Source organism: Patagioenas fasciata, chromosome 4 (genome assembly GCF_037038585.1).
Source record: "Patagioenas fasciata isolate bPatFas1 chromosome 4, bPatFas1.hap1, whole genome shotgun sequence".
Lineage (NCBI taxonomy): Eukaryota > Metazoa > Chordata > Aves > Columbiformes > Columbidae > Patagioenas > Patagioenas fasciata.
The window spans coordinates 73,853,536-73,877,685 of NC_092523.1; the positions used below are offsets into that span (position 1 = coordinate 73,853,536).

The window sequence follows — 24,150 nt, forward strand, 5'->3', positions numbered from 1 at the left end:
AGAGCAGTCTGCTTCTGGTGAATATTCAACTAGAGTCATGACAACATACTCCTCAGCTTGATTCTCCTTAACCCTACTTCAGCACCATGCTTTCATCTTCCCCCAGGGCCTGAAGCTGATAGCGCATCATATTTAGCAATATGAGCATACTCCTCCTCTGGGATATGAATGGATCCTACTAATAAATTACAACAGCATTTAATCTGAGATGAACTTCAGTCACTCCTCTTTTCTGTTCAGATAAGGAAACATCTGAATGTTTGCTCTACACTTGTTGCTTTATGAGCTTCAGCTTCACAAATTACAAAAACTTGCTCTTTTCTCAATTATTAGCAGGGGGAGAGAGTAATTCTTAGACTCTCAAATTCTTTGGAGGAGACAGAGGGGTAGAGCACCTCAGCACCTCCTGCCCTGGGCAGCTTGATGGACGGAGTGGCTGGAGTTACACAACCACCACTTCTGCCTCTTCTTTTCCTCTTTCCTTATGTCTTGAGCCTGTTAAAACTATACTGACGGTACCTCGCACATTCAGATCTCCCTAGGAAAAAGAGTCAACTGAATCCTCTAAAGCTCTGCTCCTCCTGTCAGCATTCAAAACTGAAAGGGGATCACCAGAGCAGCTCACAGCAAAGGACACTACCCAAAAATCCCAAGACCTGCAGTTACAGGCTCCCAATCTGTACACCTATTTGCTAAGAAAATCAAATACGTTCATATTGATTAAAGTGCTACAAAGACATCAAACCCAAAGGGCCAATCTGAAGCGCAGCTCTGGACACATCTGTGAGTCCAAGCAACACTGCAATTTATTTTAATGTCTTTTAGGTGCCACTGCAAAGATAGGACAAAACAGTTTCCATTCGTCCCTCTGACTTGCAGCAAAACCCCCCAGTTAGACTGTTTCCACCAGATTTTTTTTTTTTTAATGAGAATTTAGAACACCATTTATTTCTGTAACTCAGTCTCAGCTGTCACCGGCACCATTAGAAGAGTAATGCCAGGACTGCACTCCCAAATATACTTTTGGAGCCAAAGCAAGCAGCTGATCTCAATATTACACCAGCTATTTCCCTTCCGTGTTCCACTAAGGATGCAGGAGTCACTCTGCAGGCATTTTATTAGCATGAATTAAATTCACTTCAACATCGGTAGCAAAACCCCAGACTATTATGTTGCATTTGGCAGTGGCCAAGAAAAAACAGCTTCCAGGTTGGCCTCTGTCCTTGCTACAAAGGAGAGCTCAGCATCCCACGGTGCTGGTGTGAAATGACGCGCTGTGGCTAATGCTGCAGCCAATGCTCCCAGCTCCTGACTCCCACAGAGCTCTATGCTGAAGAAAAACAGGGTCACTGTCTCACTTGGAGGCAAGATATCACCAATTAACTGGCTGGCAGCATCTCGCTTCCTCAAGAGACAGCACCTCTGGCTTCCACTGAGTACCCACCAGCTTGCTTAACCTCTGCTTTAGCAAAGAAAAAGACAGTTTGACACGTTTTTCTTGACAAGCTGCTCACCTCGACTCACAGCATCACCAGATAGATGTGATTAGTGTCCGGTTGGCTCAACACTGGATTTAGCTCTTGCCTCACTATAATTAAGATCTCAAAGATGGAGTTATATATTTTTTAGATGTTTTCACATTCGCTCTGCTAAGGCACTGTCAACATTAAAAAGAGCTTATTGATTTAGCTATCCTCAGGAAACATCAATTAAAAAAAATCCACTCAACATTTCTTCCCCATTAGTTACCAAAGCTATGAGCCACAATATAGAAAATGATCAAGCAATAGCAAAATCTAGTGGCAATTACACAGCTAGATATTGAGACTTGTCTGTATGTTTATCAGAGCAACACTCCTCATATGATTTAATATTTCTAATTATTTTAAATACCCTACTCTAAACTATATGCAAAAGCATACGAATATTACGATAGCATGCTATTCTAAGTATTCTAAGCTTGGAACTTTCAAACTAAACAGAAAACAGAAGACTAGTAAGTGCTGTAAATTAGACTTAAAAACTCTGGTTATAAAGTTTCCTGTTTACCAAAATGTCCACAAAAAAAATATTTGTAGTATAGTTATACCAACAAAGCCTCCCAGTATAGAAGCATCTCGTACATGCAAAACAGGCAAACAAGTACACTGATTCTTTCTCCTTCAAAGATCCTAAACTAGGATCAACACCAGTTCCTCGGCTTTCACCAGCTCTAGGACTTTGGGAACATCACCGTACATGTTTCAAAGGGCAGAATTCCTACTGCAGATGGAGCTTTACCAGCACAAGTAGTGTTCTGACTGGTACACCTTCTTTAATTCAAGCAGAGTTTGTAAATTCTACTAACAAAACAATGTCTGCTCAAGCTACTTTGTGTTAAATCATGCTAGTACAGATTAACTGACATTATACAGGAGAGGTCAAACACTGAAGCTGAAAGTATTTTTAGTTTTTGAATGAGACCAAAAACTACTTTGCCAGCAAATACCTGAAACATTACCAAGGAAGTGATCAGACTTCTTTTGTTTGGAAAACCAATTTGACGCTGAAACCCCTTCCCTTCTGAAACAACACCCTTCACATTCAGTTGAGTCAATACTCAGGTCAATACTGCTGACCAAGTTAAAAAAAAGTCCAATCCCAGACAGCAAAACATATCCATCAGCTACTCACATCCACACACACGCTCCCAATCCTTGTGCTATTCTTTTTCAGATTATTGCTTGTCTATAGGATATCATGTATTATCCCTTGACTATGAAAGAGCTTGAAAAAAACCACTATTCAAATATGTCTCAAAGGCTCAAACCCCAGTGGAAGCCAGAACATGGAACCACAATATTTTGTTTAGAAAACAAGCGCCTAATGTTTGCAAGAAGTTAGACATTAAAAACAACGCACACACAAAATATTCAAGGACTGCTTGCTGCCAAATGACTGAAGTGGACACCGAGGACATTCATTGCTAGAAATACAGGGGGAAAAAGTTTTCTGTACCCTATTATCTACTTTGGTTTAGGATTTTTTTGGTTTTGTTTTGACACTTGGACACAAAGCTGCATCCTGAAGCGAGAACCCAAAACAAGCTCTGGCATCACTGCTCTCTCCCCAACCTGGTGCCAAGGTGCATGCCAGACACACACCATACAATAGTGAAGGGCTTTCTGGTTCAGGTGCACCAACACACTGAGCAGCTACACGCTGCTTCCAGGCTCCCAGCGACTCTCTCCATATGGACAGTGTTTGCTGGATGTAGCAGCCCACTCAGAACGAGCCACAGTGAAATGCATAATGATGCCCACAGAGCCCAATCTGCATCCAAGACCATCTGCAATATGCAATGCAGATACCCAGGACTAGCAACTCACCACCTTCCCTACTGAAATGGAGAAAATGGGATCAGCCATGAGCTCAGACTGTCGCTTTGCTATGAGGAAGAAATACAGTGGGATTTGAGCTGAGTTCCCCACAAATACACAGACCTAAACATGAACTGTCATTTCATACTCCATAGCATGTCAAACTTCATGACTTCAGCTAAATAATGTTATTCAAAATTACTACAATAAAGAATACTGGAGAATGCTTTCACAACCAACAGATTAAAAAGATAAAGCGGTAGAAAACTCAGTGCAGAAATTTCAGTGCCTGCACATTAAAATGGGATGAGCTCCAGTTTGTTACCTGACTTACAAGAAACTGCTTTTGACTGAAAGCCATTGCAGCTTGCTGAGGAACTGTACCAGTCAGAACTGACTGCAAGATAAAAGATGCTGCTGTGCTGCCAATGCCTGGGAATAAATTCTGTGAGGAATCGTGTCTCAAGATTATTAGATTTTTCTTGGTTTAAATGAGTTGAAACTCATTCTGCAGCATCTCATCTCCCAAGTCAACTGAGGGTAAAACCCCCAGGATCCTCTCCGTTTTGAACCTTGATGGTCTCTTCGTGTTGCACCTTTAGCAGGGCTTATGCTTTATTACAGGGAACAAATTATAGCTTCATAAATTTTTCCAAAGCCACAAGCAAACTGCCAAAACGTGCCAGGAACACAAGTAACATGATGCCTGAATAGTTCAGGATTCATTTAAAAGCAGCCTTTGGGAAGGTGCCTCTAGGAATCCAGGATATCACCAGTAAGATTACAACAGACCGTCTACACTACAAGCAAAGTCCCATCTAACACACACACAGCATAGGGTTGAATCACGCCAGCTGGTTCCCAAGCACAAAAGTTCCTCTCAAAAGAGCTCCAAGGACTTGATTCAGTTTTGCTGTTCAGACATAACTCAGGGCCATCCGGCAGTCAAATTAAAGCAGAGGAAGGCAGAGGAGACACACTCACCCTCTTGTCTCTGGCAGCAGCAGAAAACAGACTGCTCAAGATCGCTAATTACTGTGTCTCCAATCACTCCTTCCCCAAATTTAAGAGATTTCCTGCCTTTGGTTAAAAATACTAGCATGAGCAATGCTCTGAAAAAACAGTATTATTTATAGAGCTGGGAATCCATCTCCCTTAGTTCTGTCAATTCACAAGCTCAGTGTAAACTTTAAAAAACTGTTGTTGTCTTTTAAGGAGCTGGTGAGTTGTCAACAACTTCTTGGTAGTTTTAGCTAGAATTTTAAAATTCTTCAAAGCTTGGGGCAGGGCAGGGGTGGAGGAAGGCGGGTAAATTGAAGCTGGTCCACTGAGAAGCTGAGATAAACTTCCAGTCTTGTCATTTACTTAAAACATGTAAGATATACAAATCAGATACAGAGCTTTTATGATAAAATAGTTGAAATTAACGGCAGTCATCTTTCACAACTGTATTTATGTTAACAGCATCAATATTCAACTGAGCCATTGATCAAGGTCCTTGAGTTCCAACACTCAGTTGATGCAGAATTGTTAGCTTAGGATACAGCATTCAGGACAGTAAGACCATTAACTTCAACTTCTCACACAGTATTTATTTTATTACAGATGTGTTTCTTCCACTGGGCTTATATTTTTGTCATTGTTTTCATTTTGCTGTTTGCAAACACTTCTTTCAGCTTTTTCCTTTGTTTAGGGTATGGCAGACATACAGTATCTGCAGAAAAGACAGCTAAACTACTTTGTAGTTATGCGGTGGGTTTGCCATCTCTTCTCAAACTCTTTTAGATAGCTTAATCCATTTTAATTCATTGCAATTAACTTAAAACTTGATTATTTGCTAACACATTCAACCACACACCTCGGGCTAGCCAAAATCCATCCCGCTCCCAGCTGAACCATCACTTGAGCGCCCAGCCTGTCTCTCTCAGCCTGGCCACGGGCCCATCACTGCACCAGCCCCCCCAGTCCCCATCACTGCAGCTCTCAGAGGTGCCCCAGCTGCAGCCCCACGCTTGTGTTAAGTTGGCTCCTTGGGTCAGGAACCCTGTTGTGACCGTGTTTTACAAGACACTCCAGCCTAGAGGGGCCAAACAAGGAGCAGCCGGCGCCACAGAGGTCCCTGGGAGCATAGATGCTGCTCCATCTCAGGGGCCTGGCACCTTTATATTTCTATTTAAAACTAAAGGTGAGGGATATGTTTTATTTTAAAAGTCGGTCTTCCACAGATAGCACCATGAATATGTTCACAGCCATGCTGTCACAGGCAGAGGCTGGTTCAAAAAGCAACTACAGAATATCAAAAAGTGAATAGTTTGCATTAGAAGGTACAGAGGTCAGGTCAGGCCCTAGAAAAAAGCAAGCTCAAACAAAACCATAGGAACATTGTTCTGTGAACAATACAGCATAAGCACTTCAGGTAAAAGAGACGACAGCACTGTACGTGGAGAGCACTCATCTCTTCCCTACCGTGGCACTCTGACCAAAGCAATCTCCTCGTGATGTATTAAGTTTGATTTGCCAGAAAGAAGAGCAATGTAATTTCTCCTCCACTCTGGCAAACATACAAGACATTTAAAGATGCTTTTTGTGATGTCTAAATCAACTCTGGAGTCTCTTGCTATACTGTCAAGTACCAACGGGGAGATACTGGAAAGATGAAATTGCTGCCTACTTTGCAGATAAAATGTTTCTTAAAAGAAGATAATTTATTTCTCTCCATCTAGACTAGAATGTGAAGACTGAAGTACTTTTGATCTAAAATGACCAGATGGTAAATGTGAAGATAACTGCTTCAAAATTGTTTATCTGAAATTTAAAAAAAGAGTAAATTATATCTTGCCTGTGTATAATGTACACAAATTTTCTGTCCTTTTGAAGATGCACTGCCTGCGCTCATCATGATAAATGCAGCTTTTAAAAGGTATATATTTCCCACTTTTACAGTAAACACCTTTCTTGCATTTCAGTTTGAGGGAATACTGACTGTTTCCTCACTAGTAAGGGGAGGTTGTGCTCACCAGTCACCATCACACAAGCACAAAACTATTTGTTGATCCACGCACTGACTGCTGACACTTTGGTACACACTGTTAGGCCACTTAGCCCTGCCAGCACCTCTCGCATGAAGAAGAACTGGTTTAGGGGCTACAGAAGTTACCATCTTTAGCAGGCAGGCACCCCACCAATGTTCCTTGTGCATTTCTCTTCCTTCTTCAGCTGTTCTGTTACAGCAAGGAGAGTGATTCTCACACCAGGGATTCATTTTACTACTGATGGACATGACCTTCAGAATCCAGATCTGCACTTTCCCAGCACTTGAGAATCACAACTTTGGGTCAAGCATTCCCCAAAAGCCACCTATCCTCACCAGGATCTTACCACAGATTCCTCAGATACAAAAGGGTGTACAGCAGTACTGTTACAGACCAAGCCATTATCCACATATCACAGGAACTAAAGAGCAGCCCACCTGGCAAACACAAAGTATATTGGGGACAGCATGTAAGATACCCACACTGGATGCAATTTCAAAATGAGCAAGGACTCATGGATCAGCTGAGGATGGAAAAAGCACAGCAAATAATTTGCACACCTGAAAACTGCCCTCCTAGCAGTTCACAGAAAAAAAAATAGCTTAATTTAATTGTTTGTCGGACTCCTCATATTAGCTTGGGATACCAGAAAGGACACAGTGAGAGTTGTAAGAGTGGCAGCACTGACCTTATAAAAAGCCACCTCTTCTTCATGCAAACCTAATTACTAAGTTATCACTCAATACCTTGACAGCACGACAAAGGACAAGACAGCAACACAGAGAACCTGTCTCTCCCTTTCACCTTTCTGGAAAAGTGAAGGAGAACAGAAAATGAGCAAGAAATGCTGTTCCATGCCCTTAACAGGCACTTAATTAATACCATATTATAATGAGGCCCAGAAGTGATTGTGAAACACCTCCAGGCTCAGAAGAGCTTACTGCCCTCTCACTTGGCTGTAGGGACCTCCATTCCTTGCCAATGAGAAATTCAGCTTTGCTGCTGACTAGCAAGCTGAGGAGACACCATTAAGTGCTCAGCACTCTAGTGATTTGTGGCAATCTTCAGAGCACCCAAGACATTTGCCAAGCAGTTTTCTCAATCATCCTCTAGAGGTTTAGTATTAGTCTCTTCACAGGCACCCAAAAACTGAAAGTAAGGGCCTTGCCCAGAGTGCTAGAAGGAACAGTGCCAGACTGAGATGTTCCTAATCCCATGAGCAACAAAAAAATTGCTCACACTTAGAGCATTGCCGGTATGGCCACAGCATCTACTTCAAATGAATTCACATCATCATTTTCTGTCATCTACTTTATTAGAGCACCCCATACGAAAGGGGTGTCAAACTCATTTTCACCGGGGGCCACATCAGCCTTGCCATTGTCTTCAAAGGGCTGAATGTCATTTTAGGACTGTATAAATGTAGGAGTAGTTACATGTGGCCCCCAGTGAAAATTAGTTTGATACCCCTGCCATACAGGTATCACTTCATGGTATCAGTATTCCTATCCTCATTCTAAATTTTAAAAATATATAAAATAAATCATGTCGCTACAGTTAGTGACAGGAAGTTACATACATTTTTATTTTCCTCTATGATAAGCCTGTTACATATATTTCGAGTAATTTATTTTGCAACCTCTGGGAAGCACTACCGTATCACATGAGAAAGCTATATGGGAAGTTTGCTGAAGTATTATATGTAGTATAACAGTACATAGATAGCAATTTTAGACAGGATTTCAGTTTTAGGGTTTCTTTACATTTTCTGCAATACAACACAGCTTCTACTGAGCACACAAAAGCTCCAGCTTCTTAAACCTGTGATCTTGAAGGGCACAACTGTGCTCTTTCCAGTCTTGCATTTTCTTTCTTTTCCATCTTTTTATTTTTCTTTCTTGGGAATCCTTATATTCACACAAACACCAGAGACACGCATCTACTGACCTTTATTCAGAGTAGGCAAAAAAGCACCCTAATATTCTACGCAAAGAGAACCAATTTGATCTAAGCATCCCAATTTGTCACGTTTCTGTCATCTGTCCCGTTGGAAAAACACATGAACAATTTTGGGAAGTCACACTATTGATGACATTTTCAAACACTGAGCGAAGCTGGTTGTTACAAGTTTCCTAAATCTCTAAGGAAACGAGTGTTTTGCACATGATTATACATGAATATACAAGAGTATCTCACAACCCACTGAGATACTATAGAATTGGCACCGGAGAGAGAAGATGCAGAAGAGCGGAATATGTGTAGAAGCACAAAGAATGGTGAATTTCTGTGCTATATATCACATCTCTCCCCAACAGTATGTTTCTCAGAGAAAACATAGCCATGTCCCAGCTGCCAGATGAGAAGAGACAAACAGCAAAGGGCCAGCAGCCATTCCTAGTGCCATCCTGTTATTTTGGCGTAGACACAGTATCAAAATTAAATAAACGAACTTGCTGAGACAGGCACATTTCCTACAGCCCGTGCTGGAGAACTTCTAAATGGGCTTTTTAAGCCATTTATAAACTAGTATTTGTAAAAGTGATCAGTCCTTGCATAAACAAACAGGTCGTATGGTTTTGTTGACATACACCAGTATAAACACAAGGTTTCCGTTTATAAAACAAAACTTGGATCAACAAGCTAACTTTTGTTGTGCAAGGCCTTCAAAAGGAAGGAAAGATGGGGAAAAAAACAGTCCTAGTGGCCACAAATTACTCCCAGTTCTTGACTCCAATTAGATCTTGATTTCCAAAGGATCCAAGTAGACTGAAGATACAAAGCAGGGACTTAAACCACATTTACGTGAAGTATTCAGCTGCACAAGCCAGTCAGTGATAATTCACTTTTCTGTATCTGCCTGGGGTGTCATGGGGTTGGTGCTTTGACACAGTGCCTGAGAAATCCCAACAGCCAAGTACAGGCAAAAGAAAAAGGTACAAATTCAAAACATAAATGAAAAAAACAAACACATTTCAAATTACCCTGTAGCTATTTGGGCACATTTAGGCCCTATCTTTTAAGACTGTATAAAAGTGAAGGACAAATTGGATAAGTGTAATGCTCGAGCATCACGGTAATTTGAGAGTAAGAAGAATAACTATAAAAACTAACAGGAAGGACAGGAAGAAAGCTCAAGCCAGTCTGAAGAACTGGGTAGACAACAACTTATCAGCTGAAAACATGAAAAGAAACATTTTTTACAGATATGGATTACACTGGGATCTGACCAAAAAAATGAAGAAAACCAAACCAAACCACCACATAACACACCTCTCTGCTTTCTGCAGATAAACAAAACCAATGGCTCTCCTACTGGCTGCAATTCGCAACTATGAAGAAAATTCCCCTCAACAACAAGTATACGTGATATCCTAATCAAGGAAGAAAACAAATCTGTAATGTTTTTCACAGAAGCCTTTGCTTTGGAGATCAAATTGCAATTTGATCTTGGCATCTTAGACAGAGCCTTTCCCCTCAACAGTGTATTCCAGAGGCACAAGGTTGAGAGAACTTCACACAAAAATGGGACACGTTGCGAATTACCAATGTTAAATAAACTCACGTTTTTTTAAAAATATTAAAGTTTTCCCATTTTAGTTCCCTCACTCAGACTTTTTCAAAGCAAGTCTTGACTTTTGGAGGAGACAATGCCACCACTCCAGCATCTTCACACAGGATAGAAGCAGTTTTAGCTAGAACAGGGCTATGCAACTGCAAAGAAACCTGGGTTTAAGCTGAGAGAAACTGCGTAATCCAGGCTTCATTTTCCACCGCTGCTGCCCATCCCCAGCGATGTAGGCATGTTGGTACAGGTATCCATAGTAGGGACTAAACTGGGAATCTCACATTTATGAATGGCCATAAAAAGCAATGTAATTTTTAGATCAGTGTCAGAGAAACTCACTAGGATCATGTAAAAAGAAGGTTTATGAATATACAAAAAAAAAAAAAGGCAACTTTAAGCTCTGATTCTGTGTTAACACATCTGTTTTCCATTGTGATATGATGAGGGGAGCTTCTCCTCCCAAAGAACAGGGCAATCAGGGCGTTTCAGTAAGAGCTGCAGGAGTTAAAATGTGCAAGTGAAGAGGAAGCAAAAGAGCTGCCAGCCCTTTAGGTTTCACCACATGCAGAATAACTGCAGCATTACAAATCCAGACTTTAACAAAATGAACTGCACCCTTTCATGAACGAAATTACGTGTAATAAGAAAGCCTGTCCAAAGAACACAATATAACATGCTTCACTTGGTTTGAAAAACCAGGCGTCTGTGTAAGTACCGGCCACGTCTTAAAAAACAAAACAAAAAACCAACAACCTCACATAACAGAAACCTCAGCTTTACACAATTAAGAGGAATTTGTATAAGCATTGCTCCAAAGGCAAAGTAGCTAATCACAGCAGTCAGAAGAGTTGTGGATTTTCTCTAAAAGTGGAACTGAGAAGTTAACAATTAAGCTCCTTAGGACAGCAATCCCTGCTTTTACAGAGAAATTACAGCTAATTAGCCATTGTAGTCTATTTATTAGTCCAAACCACAGCACACAAATAGACCACATACTTACACGTCTGCTCAATACCTGAATATCTCACAGTATGTGACGACTAAGGACGTGTTCTACAACGCTGTGTGGCCACCGAGTATCACCTCCAGCGTTCCACATGGAACCTACAGTCAGTGCCCCAAAAGGGATTTGGGCAAAAGGATTCCCCTCACCAAGCACCGCACAAAACAAGCACAAAACAATCACAGGTGAGTGATTTAGGGTCCTGCATACGTCACAAGAACGTGACCCACGATGGCACCAGACAACACCAAGTGCAAAGGCAACAAGCTACCAAGCCCTGCTGTCCTCAGCCCTGCACAAGCACACCAACCTTTCCTTCCAGAGCCACACACAGAGCATTTGTTCACCCAAATGGCAAGTAGCAAGGATAGCAACACACAACAATAACAACACCAACAAAAAGCTAAAACAAAAAATACTGCTGAAAAAATAAAAATCAAACAACCACAACAGTGTTTGCACTGGACAAGGTGTACGTCATCTAATGTTCTGCAGGACAGCGAAATCTGAAGAGCTAAACAACTGCAATAACAACTGGGACATTTTTTATCTTCACTAGTGAAATTACAGCTCCAGGGCATTCATTTAATGTTTATGAGAACAAATACTTTAACTGCCTGATCTGTTCAGCAGACACGTAGTGACAAAATAGAAATGTACCCAAAGATGAAAACAGGAAGGGGGAAACCAGTCAGCATGCTCCATTATCGGTCATACTAGAACTACGGATCACATATTTAAAAAACATTTATACTAATTCCAAAAAGTTCCACTTAAGAAATAAATAAAATCTTGCATTAAACACTATTCCCAATTAGAATTTTCCTCAACATTACAACATACCTCCCTTTAATCTCTTTGGTGCAAGAATTTAATTCCTGAGTCATGTCACTGTCATGTTTCATCCCACCCAGTAACGGGGCTGCTCATTCATCTGCTTTTTCTTATAATGGCAGCACTGCCAAAGCAAGAGCTTTTCCTCCTCCTCTCCTTTTTGGTGTCTCTTCTTGAAGCTTTATCAGCTTTCAGTCTCATTTTTAGAACCTTAGAAAAGCACGAAGCTTGTCTGCAAAGGAGTATCCTGGAGAAGCTTGAGGTGGCAAACTGAATACGTAAAATCGGTGTGTGCAGAATGACAGTGTAAACACTCTCAGAGAGGTACAAGATGTTTTTAGCATACCAGGTTTGAACGTTAGAAGTTTAAGGAGGGTAAGACAATATTTATGTTGAATTCCTTTCTTAAATGTCCTCAGATCCACTCATGACAAAGCAAAGGAAAGCCATTCACATTAATGGGGGGGGGGGGCAAATTAATACCGTGGGATCTTGTAAAAGGGCTTTTGAATAGTTTGTGCAAAAATTCTTAGCAAAAAGCACAGAGTTCATTCTGCACAACTCCTCAACTCCAACTGCCACCACAGGTCTCAAGAGCCCAGCTGCTCCCTAAGGAGCCCCGGAGCGCCCTGTGCCTCTGTCTGTGGATGTCACCGCACACCCCAGTGACTTCCTTGCTCTGGATGGGCCCCGGACGCAGGGACAAGGTTTTGTTGTGTTCTATCTCAGCAACGTTTGAAAGCACGTATAGCATCTCTATTACTAAAAACAATAATAAAGGAGTAACTCTACAACCGCATTGCCCTGTATCCCAGCAGGGAGTAATTCTGTCTTGTTTTCCTTCATCCTTCCTACTTATAGGCTAGAATCACAGAATGGTTTGGGTTGTAAAAGACCTTAAAGATCATTTAGTTCCAACCCGCTGCCATGGGCAGGGACACCTTCGCCTAGACCAGGTTTCTCAAAGCCCCGTCCAGCCTGGCTTGGAACATCTCCAGGAATGGGGCATCCACAGCTTGTCTGGGCAACCTGAGATCTCTGAGACTTCTTAAAGCCAAGAGAAGCTCAGAAGCAGCAGGCGGCCTTTATTTTTATACGTACAAGGCAGCTCCCAGACAGCACGCACGGAAAACTTTTTGTTTTGTTTTAGTTTTTGCGCTCCCATTTTATTTCTCGCACTTCACAAGCGCAGCCCGTGAGTCACCTATTTACTCTCCAACCAGCTCGGGGGCGGAAAAGCAACACAAACGCCTGCAAAACAACCCACGGAGCTGCGAGAGACCCCCGGCCCCGCGGGACGTTCCGGCGGCCACACGGTCCCCGCGGCCGTTACTGCGGCTCCGCCCCGGCCAACGGCGAGTGAGTCACCGCGCCGCTCACCACGCAGCCGCCCCGGGAAGCCCCCGGCGTCCCCCCGGCTGGGGTAACGCCGCGCCGGGCTGAACCTCCCCCGAGTTTTGTCCCCCCACGGCTCAGGGCGGCCCCGGGGAGGACGGGCGAGGCGCCAGCAGCCGCGAGCGGGGGAAGTTCGGCCGCTTCCCGACGCCGTCCCGCGGTGAAACTCACCCGCTCCCCCGCTTACCTGAGGCGCTGCGGGCGGCGGGCAGCCCTCCCGCCTGCCCAGCAGCACCGGGGGCTGCCGCTTGCCCGGCGGCCAGCCGCTCCGCACCGCCCGCCCCAGCCCCGCCAGCATCGCCCTGCTCCTCCTGCTCCTCCTCCGGCGGGGTCCGGGCCGCCTCCGGGCGCGCTCGTTGCGGGGCGGGCGGCGCCGGCTTCCCCGCTGGTCGTGGGCGAGCCCGAGCGGAGGGCGGCTCCTCCGGCGGCCGGGGTGGCTCTGGGTGTTTTTCCTCTTCTCCTTTCCGCCAGAACGCCGAGAAGGGGCTGGGCTGGGCAGCTCTCGCCGGCCCGCTCGGGGGCGGTGGCGGATGCGCGGGTGTCCCGCCGCCCGTCCCCTCGGTGCGGAGCCCGGGATGCAGGTGCTGGCCCACGTCCTGTGCTTCTTGCGGCTGACAGCGGATTTCAGTAACCATGTTTATAAATGAGGTTAAAGGAATCATAATCACTCTTCTCTTTAGTGACCAATGACAGAACCCGAGGGAATGGCAGGAAGATGTGCCAGGGGAGGTTTAGGTTGACATTAGGAAAAGGTTCTTCATCCAGAGGGTGCTGGACACTGGAACAGGCTCCCCAGGGAGGTGTGATGGCCCCAAGCCTGACGGTGTTCAAGAAGAGACTGGAAAACGTCCTCAGACACATGGTGTGAACTGTGGGGTTGTCAAATGCACGGACAGGGCTTGGACTCCATCCTTGTGGGTCCCTTCCAGCTCAGGACATTCTATGATTCTAAATTTCTGTCTTCTCTGAACACCTGCCTTTCATGTAGCGGAGCAGTAGATGATTTACTTTCCAAATTGCCCGCTTTTGAGGAACAGGACTGTTGCTACCTCCCATGTTTCAGTTGAATAAACACATTCTGGTACCACGGAAATGAAGAGCAAAACACAGGAAGAAAACTCTTAGGGTTTGTTATTTTACAATAAAGTTCTGCTGAGAGCAGTAGAGCAATCAGCAAGGCTTAACCCTTTTCTAGTTGTTTTTTTGATACGCGTTCGAACGTTGGTTTTCACGTTCAGGACAAATGGCTGAAGCACATCAGACCCATGGCGTTTCATCAGGGGAACACACAGGATAGCGTTGTGCTCCTCTGCTTTCTCCACCCTTTATGTTGTTCCTCCAAAGTAACGCTGCACAAAACAAAACCAACTCTACAAAAGGGTCTTAGAGACCGTGCTGTTGCTGATCTGAAAGACACCCCAATCAATTGCAAACCTGGTGGCACTGGGGAACTAAATAAGATCCACTTGTGGCCATCTGAGCTCTGGAAGGGAAACCTCGTGCAGCTGAGATCACACAGCCACTCGTGCCTGTCTCTATTAAAGTGAGTACGGTCCCAGGGAACAGCGGAAGTTCCAGTGACTCCCAAAGGTGATAATGTGTGATACAGTTAATATTTATCACAGCAACAAATTCCCCAGATTTTACCGAAATGATTTTCTTTTAGCCAAAGGAAGAGCTGATTTCTGGAGTTTTGTACCTTAATAAGTAAATTATATTAATATACACAAAGTTGCCAAAGCAACTAAAGCAAATAAAGGATTAAAGAGCTAAGTATGTTAATTCAAGATGGAATATTTAAGTTTTAATCAAGCAAAGGTGATTAGGTCATGGTGACTGTTTGGTGGAAGGAGGTTGGGGTTTTGTGTGTGTGTGTGTGAGGGGCTGCGTTTGGTTTTTGTTCCTACCACATAGTGCTGGCCATCTTTGGGGAGGAAAAATCGGCATCAGGACTAGAAAAGAGATAATTTTGTTTTGGTCATTGTGCAGGGCTACTCTTAATTTCTCTGTTCTAAAAGGCCAATAAGGAGCAAAGCAGCACCACCACTCAAATGACTTGTGGATGTTGGCTTCTGCAAGGTACTGCAAATGAAAAAACTATGGAGGAATAATAACATTTTACTAGTTGGGCCTCGTGTTGCTGCCAAGTTTAAAATGATGACTTTGACTCTGAGAAACCTACCTCACATTTACTTTTCAGTCTTGGTTTGTTTGCTAAGCAACGTATTTTATGCCTTACAGTTTCCACTGTAAATACTCACTGCTCACTGTAACTTAGTTGTTTCCAAATCATACATCAAAACGTATCTGTAACATACTTCAGGTCTAAACTAACAGCATGCATAATTAACATTTGACAAAGAAACGTCTCTATGAAACTTTAATTGTATTTATCTGTCATACACTATGAATACAGTAAACATAAAAACATCCTATGAAACATCCCTGCAGTCACAGATACCATTAAAATAGCTGTAAATTGCAGTGAATGGCAACATTTCTTGAGTGCAACCACTAAACCAAGGTTTGGACATGAAGGCTGTTCAAGGGGAGCAGCTTTTAGGATGACTTGCTAGTTCCTAAACTTTTGCTGTTTATCCCCCCCATGCTTATAATGTAGGAGTTAGATTGTGTTAACTTGAAACTAGCTTGGAATGAGCTTTCTTCTTCTGTAAGATGCAAATTAATCCCTTCTGGTGTCTGTGTGCTCTGCCAATAGGAGATGGCACTTTGAGGAGGGTGATTTATGCACACACAGCATCAGGGCTCTTGTCTTCATATTACACACAATGGGCCTCAGTTCCAGTCAGAAAGCGGTTAGGAAAACCAACAGATCCTTACTGACTCCAGACTTATGTTTCAAGTCATAGGCACATTTTTTGAAGAGGAAACTGTTGACTGAAGTAAAACCAGATGGAGTTCTAGGGAAGCGTGAGACTAAGGGGGGACAAGAGAGACCCTGGCCACAGTGTTTGAGTGGGATCTGTCTCATAAATCTCGGGGCTTTTGTTCAAAATCTTTGTTGAGGTAAAAAGACAAACTTCAACGTAGAACAGAGAGAAACAGATGATTTTCTGAATTAAAAACATGTCCCCTGGGCAAAATATCAAGCTCCAGGAGAGCACCCTAACTCCAGACATTTCTCAGCAACTGGGTTGTCAGAGGCACAGAACTGCAAGAGCAGAGACCTGTACCCTGCTGACAAAATGAATCAGGACCCCAGAGCTGGAGGGTAAGGGAGGGATGGCAGAAAAATCCCGATGACAAAACTCAAAGTGCCCATCTGTGCAACAACACCGAACCCAAAGCAGACAGCGGGAAGCTCTCCCCCTAATGCAGCTCTATGCCATCCTCCCTTGGTAAGCAGGATTTGCTCCTCCTACTTCAGCAACCCTCTGGAACAACCCTTTCCAATGTATCTTACTTGAACACCAACAGCCAGAGGCTTTTAACTATTGCATACTAGAGTTCAAACCAGAAAACACAATGGAATAGAATTACCTGAAATATCTCCCCAAAACCCAGTCTCCACTGATTTATCTCACATCAGATGAAGAGAAGCTGCTGTAAAACCTCTCCCCTTCAGCAGCAAATATGAGCTAAGATCTCGAGCCTTGCTTGCAGAGTTGCAGGTAGGGCCATTACAAGTCATTAGTAAACAGCCTGAATTTCCCCAAAAGTCACAAGAATGAAACCCAAACTCCTATGTTTTCATGAAGAGGGAAGCATGCAAAGTTCTTTTGCTCCTTCTGGACATGGCAGCAGCACTGTGGCCATTCACTGTGAAGACAAACATTTTCACCAGGGAAATCTATGTTCCCTTGCAGTGCACAGAGAGCAAAAATCTCTTTTCAAAATAAAGAGCAGCTCATGCAAAATGTTAGCCCTGCTATATGTTATGTTGGCCATAATTAACATATTATACTCATCCTCCTGCTCTAGTAAAGAAGTAGTAAGATGAGACCTATCACCAGCTTAACTAGAACACAGACAACAGCTCTGTATTTTCTACAGAGCGATGGATCATGCCCGTAAGTTTTCCTAAATAAACTTCCGCAAGGTGTGATGCCACATGGGAAAAGGCCTGGCATCCGATTACAGAGATAAATTCTCACTCAAGGAATGATAAGTGGGCAGATGATCGTAAATTACATTCTTATTACGGGGTTGCCAGGCTGTCTAAATTGCATTGGAGCATTAAGTCAGTAGAGCAGAGAGCTGAGTTGCAATTATAGGGAGGTTGCATCATCCACAGTCATAATTTTTTCCTCCCTCTTCTTTTTACTGTCTCCTTGTTTGCTTAGAATTTCTTGTAAATTTATCTTTGATGCATTGTAAGCATAAATTCTTACAAAAATAATTATCACATTTAGGAACTTAATACAGGAATGACATATAGGGTCACTCGATAGGCACAAAAAGTCTCAAAAAACTATCACATCTAAGCAGTAAGCTATTATTTAGGTCAGGATTGCACACACAAACATGGCTTGCACTGGGCAAGAAATCAGTGCACAGAGTATGGTTCAGAGCCTGCGTCCCAGAAAGGTTCAGATGAAGAAGGAACTGGCCCAAGAAGGAAAGGCTGCAGCTTGACATTTAAATTGATCCCAGTGTGGTAACACAGGCCAGCTCACTAGGAACTCACTTTGACATCAGTGGCAAAGGCTGTTGTTTGACTACATTAATTAATATTAGAACTCGCAGGATCAATGTTAAGTTTGTTCTAGTTACAGAAACAGCACATTAGTTTTTAATTTCGTATTCCTGGTACAGTTTTAGCAGCCTATCAGGCTACCAACACCAGCGCAGCTCTTCAGTGAGGCATCTTTACAACCCCGGGGGAGCAGAGGGTTCTAAAGGGTCCTGATAGTTTCTAGGTCCCTATCACCAACACCTTTTCTGGAGGATAAAATGAAGTTTATCTTCCCTGTGCTTCAAGGTGCTGAGCACTCAGGGCCCTGCAGGAACAACCAGCTGAAACAGCAGGAATGGTTCATATAGGTTGACATGAATGCCATGGGCGTACTTTGAATCTTTGCCAAGAGTTTATTTGGCTGCCCTGCCCCAAGTGAACTCCCGTGTCTCAGGACAAGTAGTTGCATGGCCGCTGACACAAGGGAGGGACTGGGAGCGTGTGGGGACAGGGCAGAGATTCCCTGTCGGGCACCATTGCGATGGGAAATCACCCAAGCTGCTGCTGGGGCCACAGCTCCAGGGACACCCAGCAACGCACCGGGACAACGTGGGCGGAGATTCCCCCCTTCAGCCTTTCCTAATTCCAAAGCCTTTCCAGGCCCAGCTCCTGCTCAATCTGTCATCAGAGAGCAGTAGCACGATGGAAAAGTTCAGCTGTTCCCTTTTCCCCTGAGGCACCACCCGCATGGGGCAGAGCCTCAGCTGTTCGTGCTGCTCTGCCAGAGACAGAGCTCAAGTCTGCAGCTTGGAACCTGCAGTATTAAGAGCAGCTTAGAAACCCTGTGTTCGCCCAAGTGTTTCTCCTCACTCAGGCACTCTTAATGACCTACACTAGACCTCTAAATTTACATGTTCTCACATGTTAAGCTATTCAATGTCATTAGCGTGGGAGAGGAGCTCAGAGCACAGCGCAGTCCTCACGGTCAGGGGTCCTCAGTGAAACCTCAGTGTAAGTACTCAGTGCCAGCATCTGAGAGTAATATCTGTGCACAGCTTAACACACTTGACTCAAATATACTGAAAAGGTGAAAGAGTGGCACTATGTGCTGGTTTGACTGAAAACGGGTTCATTTTCTTCATGCGGTTAGAAACCTTTCTTTGTCATAGCTACCACGCTCATTATTTGGGCTTCGTTTGAGAACAAGAAGATAGAAGCCCAGCACAGAGTTAATGTTTTTAATCGCTCTGGTCTGAGAGCCAAGGACACTCTGAGCGCTGAGGAAGGGGGGCATGGATGGGGCAGAGCTTGACTGACACCCAGACTGATCAATACGAGTATTCCAGCCCATTAGCGTCATGCTTCATATTTAATAGTCAGGACCTTCTGAACTTCTCTTCTACTTTTTCTCTCTCTTGCTTGCTCTGGGCGCAGCCAGGGGAGTTTGGATGGAGAGTTTTAGTTTGGCTTTTTGCCGCTTTGCAGAGGCCTCTGAGCCTTTCTGCCTTTTTCCTTTTTCTTCTCTCTTTGGGACCAGATGCTGTTTCCTAGGACTGGCTGCTCAGTGTGTTCATGAGGAATTACCTTGAGTATCTTTTATTTCTATTTTATATATATATTTACTAGTAGCATATCAGTGTTTTGTTATTTTATTAACCTGTGTTTATCTCAATCCAAGTTTCTACCTTCCCTTTTGATTCTCTTCCCTATTGGGGGAGTGAATGGCTTTTGTGGTTGTATTGCCAGCTTGGGTTAAACCAAGACACACTGAAATAAATACTTTACACTCCAAAAACTGCAAATAGCAATAATAAATGCCTCCTTAAACAAACACAAACATTCATTATACCAGAGGAAACCATGCGCACCTACATCCAAAGGTTCTGTTTGTTTTTAAGTCATTTCACTGTAGTCATTAACACCAGAGCTGAGCACAAACTCTGAGTCACAACCATGTTTATTCTAAAAATGCTGACAGCCTGTTTTATGCAAATATTCAGGGACATGCGCATCCACTCCCTTCCCAGGAAATCACACCCCACTAACTTGTTCTGCAGAGCATATTCCTGCAAAGGGGCTTCTGCTAATATCCTTTGTTTGGGTAACCGTTCTCCTTCGAGGTGACATCCTGTTGTCTGTCCTGTAATTGTTTCAGGGTAAGGAAGAAAGACAGCCAGGAACGTGACAACTTGTTGGCTTCTAAGCTGTTTTACATACGATTCACGTAGAATTCACAAGTTAAAGTTGAAGGACATTCCTAGAGGTCCTAACTCTTGCTTCAGTAAGGAGCTTTGGAAACTACCATTGAGGAGGGAATATAGTTCACAGGTTTTGCTTCTGCTTTTTGTTTCATTTCTTAAACCTCTCCAGGAAGCCATATAACAGAACTTATTTTTTATAAAACACACTTAGTTGAGGACCCAGGTATTACTGTTAACAAAGTTCACCGTAACAAGAAATTAGGATGAAAACAAAAGAGCAGGAAAGGGAAAAGGCCGGTGATACCCACCTTCATGTGACAACATTTGAGATAACTTGCTTAGTACCAGGCACCCCATCTCAACTACAGCCTTAGGCAGTGTGTGAGAAGACAGGTGAACATCATAAAAAATTTAAACATACCGAGAAACTGAGAAGCCTTAGAAGGCAAATTAAGGAGAGGACATGATAACCACATACCAAAGAAAGAAGGGTACAGAGCAGTTTGTCAGGCAGAGATACAACTCGTGGCTGGACAACCTACTCACTACAGATTGCTCACCTCTCACCCCGGATCATCAAGTCAATTGGAAAGGAAATGGGATGCTGGAGCAGGTCATGGGCAGCGTCGCTTGATGATCTGGCTGCAGTTTGGCAGCGAGGGAGCAGCTGACAGAGCTGTCGCTGTTCCTCCTGCAGAGCCCGTCCGTCTGTCCATCCGTCTGTCCGTCCATCCATTCGCGCCTCCAGGAGCCCCACGCATGGCTGCAGAGGCACTTCCCGCTCTTTTTCCAGGAAAACTTCAACTTTCAAAATACATGTTAGGAAGACTGAAAGATTTCTTGCTTGTTCTCCAAGAATAATCTACGCTTTTGTATAAATAAAAGTATTTTTGGTATGATAGTTAGAAATCATAGTTTGGATGGGGAGAAGGGGAAGCTTGGAAACTCAAATAGCTTTTTAGTTTGAATAAACACATAATAAATAAAGGCATTTCAGAAGAAATTGCTAAGCTTTCCAAGCACCCATCTTTCAGAAGCTGTGCAGCCGCTCAGCAGGCTGGATGGAGACACTGAGCACACGTCCCAGTGGTTCCAGCTCTGCTGTCATTCCTCAGCTCCACTGTGGATAATTCAGCCGCCAAAGCAAAGCAGAAAGCATTCCTTACCTACAGATGACTGCTATGTGTTATTAGTTTTCCTTTGCTTCTGCATTAGGTCATCAGGTAATTTTTAGTAACATCTTGGATTCATCAGAGCGGAGATTTACAGCCTGTAGGTTTTTGTTTTAAAGCGTATCTACCGAAGTTATTAACAAAAGGCAGTCTTTTCCTAAATGTGATTTTCCCCCCTCAACGACATTTTAAGTAAATTGTTATTTTTTTAAACATCTTTTCAAACAATTGAGAATAACAACATTTCCTAGGGCTAGCAGATTACCAAGATAGTTAATTATCACCAACTCTTTCTCATGCTTGAGGATTCTTGTGCCAATAAACACTCAAATCACATGAAGCCTCAGTGACTCACAAGCAGAGACGTTCTGCTCATGTTGATAAACACAACATCTTATACTACTTGCTAACCAAGCAGAACTTCCTTACAACACTCCTGACCCTTTAAAAACTGTCACTTTTCTTTTAATGGTGCCACAATTAAGGGTGTAACTGGAGATCTGCGTGTGCTGATGTCTCTAGGGTAGCGTTAACAGCTGAAAAGATCGAATACGACCCACATATGTAGCTTTAAGAAAATATAAACCGGAAAATCATAAACAGATGCAAGAAAACAAGATTAAAAACTCAAATCTCCTTTTCCAACCCCTTCCCCCTTTTTTAAAAATAGGATCTGAAATTCTTCCAGGAGTTCTGCAATCTCCTCTATTTCTCTTGTGTAGAAGCGCGTGACTGCTCAAATCTTGTGCATGATTGACATTCCTAATTAGGCAGAACCATCACTTCTGCTAATGACATTCAGAAGAAAATAAGAAAACAACTCTGTAAAGTATTTGATGTTTTCTATTTATCAAAGTCATAAAGGGAAAGGCATCAAAGGCCCTGCAAGTGGAATCAGTAAGAATTCAGGATTGGAGCATAAATTGAAAAGTCACTTATATACGGTGGTTATTTGAATTTTCATTGCTCTATTGTATGTGGCACTAATCATGTGAGAATTCTCACTCAAAGCAGTAGGATGCCTTTGGATTTTTCATGAGGAGGCATCAGCAGCAGCTTGTGAGGAAAACCAAAATGTTCCCAAGAGAGACTTCAAATCCCAGTTGGCTGGAATAGTTGTAACCACACTTTGCAGATCGCTGCATTTGTATATAAAATCATGTCAGTTTAGGTAAAGGCAGGCAAGGCTGCTAGAAACGGACAGGTAAAGAAAAATACATCAATAAATCATTGCAGTCTGCCCACCCTGGTTTAAAATTCCCAACACAACTGTACCAAAGAAATTGTTATGTGAAATATCTGAGTCTAAGAGGCATTACTATTACATTATTCTAGTCAGAACTTAACTTCTGTGATTCTGAAAGAGTGATTATATTCTACATCCTTCATGGGAAAGAAAAACAATAATGTATGTAGACACACCTCCGCCCCTTTTATCACAGAATGTCAGGGATTGGAAGGGACCTGGAAAGCTCATCCAGTGCAATCCCCCTGCTGGAGCAGGAACACCCAGATGAGGTTCCACAGGAAGGTGTCCAGGCGGGTTTGAATGTCTGCAGAGAAGGAGACTCCACAACCCCCCTGGGCAGCCTGGTCCAGGCTTTGTCACCCTCACTGAGGAGAAGTTTCTTCTCAAATTTAAGTGCAACCTCTTGCATTCCAGTTTGAACCCATTGCCCCTTGTCCTACCATTGATTGTCACCGAGAAGAGCCTGGCTCCATCCTCCTGACACTCACCCTTTATATAACTGTAAACATTAATGAGGTCACCCCTCAGTCTCCTCCAAGCTCAAGAGCCCCAGCTCCCTCAGCCTTTCCTCACACGGCAGATGCAGAAAGAATTATATAATGTAACTAATAAGTATTAAAATCTGAATTACTGCTTTTAAACAAAAAGCCACTAAAGTAATTTTTGACAAAGCAACTGACACATATTTGGGGTATTTCATAAATTCATCCCCAGTTAGAGCCTCAGATCTCCAAACCCGCTGTTACTGAAACTGGCCACCTCTGCTTGTGATCCACAGACAGCACTGAGACAAAACACACTCTAAAACTGAAATTAAAATGAGATCTTTCAAGACTTTTACATGAATTAATGCTTAGAGCTACAGGAATCAGTGACTGAGGTTGTAATTGTTCCCTCAAAAACTCACTTCTGTCCCACAGCTTGAAAATTTTGGAAAATATTCTTAAAATGTATTTGGTCTGGAAAAAAATTTAAGACTCCACATGTAAAATTACTGAAGAGCTCTTGACCTTCACAGTTACGAACAACTAATGTTGTCTATTTAAAAACAACAGTAACAACAAACCCATCTTTTTCAGTATCTCTCAAAATGTACAGAAAACCAAAGCCAAACAAAATCACCTACAGCTGGACATCCTCTCTCCATTGCCATGGACCTCTACATCAAGATTAATGAATAGGCTTATTTCTAATCAGCTTAAGAATATAATAGAGAATCAAACTAATAATTCTGTAGGAGCTGTATCATGTGTCCATGATACATCTTACCATCGTAAGAGCTTCCTGGACTGTAATACTACTTATTTGATAAATGAGGGATGAGATGTTGCTTTTAGAACTATGACACTGTCAGTATTTGAAATGCTGAGAATTTGAACTGATCCCCCCAAGACTGACTTAGCTGGGGCTGGGAAACATTTTGCCCAGCAAATCTTGACTTTCTCATTAAACAGGCGTGATTTATACTACGCAGCGTTGAAGGCGTTTTGGCAAGAGTTCAGTCCCTGACGCTAGAAAACTCCTCTGGACAGTTCCACACTTAAATCCCGGGATAATTCAAATCCAAGACGCTTCTGAGAGACTGTGTTTTTAACATTTAAACTAATGATCAGTCAGAATGGAGATGTGCTCAATAATTACTAAAAAATAACTAGATCCTCTGTGCCGTGTAATAATTTTACTGAACAAACAGCTCTCAAGATG

At 43.0% G+C, this 24,150-nt stretch overlaps 1 protein-coding gene across 2 annotated transcripts in view; it reads right to left on the reverse strand.

Moving 5' to 3' along the window:
• The window catches only part of MCUB (mitochondrial calcium uniporter dominant negative subunit beta), a 41,664-nt gene extending 27,921 nt beyond the window's left edge, over nucleotides 1–13,743 (reverse strand). Inside the window, exon 1 of one of the 2 annotated variants that reach the window (XM_065837118.2) lies at nucleotides 13,376–13,743. In XM_065837118.2, coding sequence (XP_065693190.2) covers nucleotides 13,376–13,486 — 111 coding nt within the window. In that variant the 5' untranslated portion in view covers nucleotides 13,487–13,743. The remainder of the gene's footprint in view (nucleotides 1–13,375) is intronic. The other variant, XM_065837119.2, reaches the window with a different exon arrangement.
• Between the last annotated feature and the right edge of the window lie 10,407 nt (nucleotides 13,744–24,150).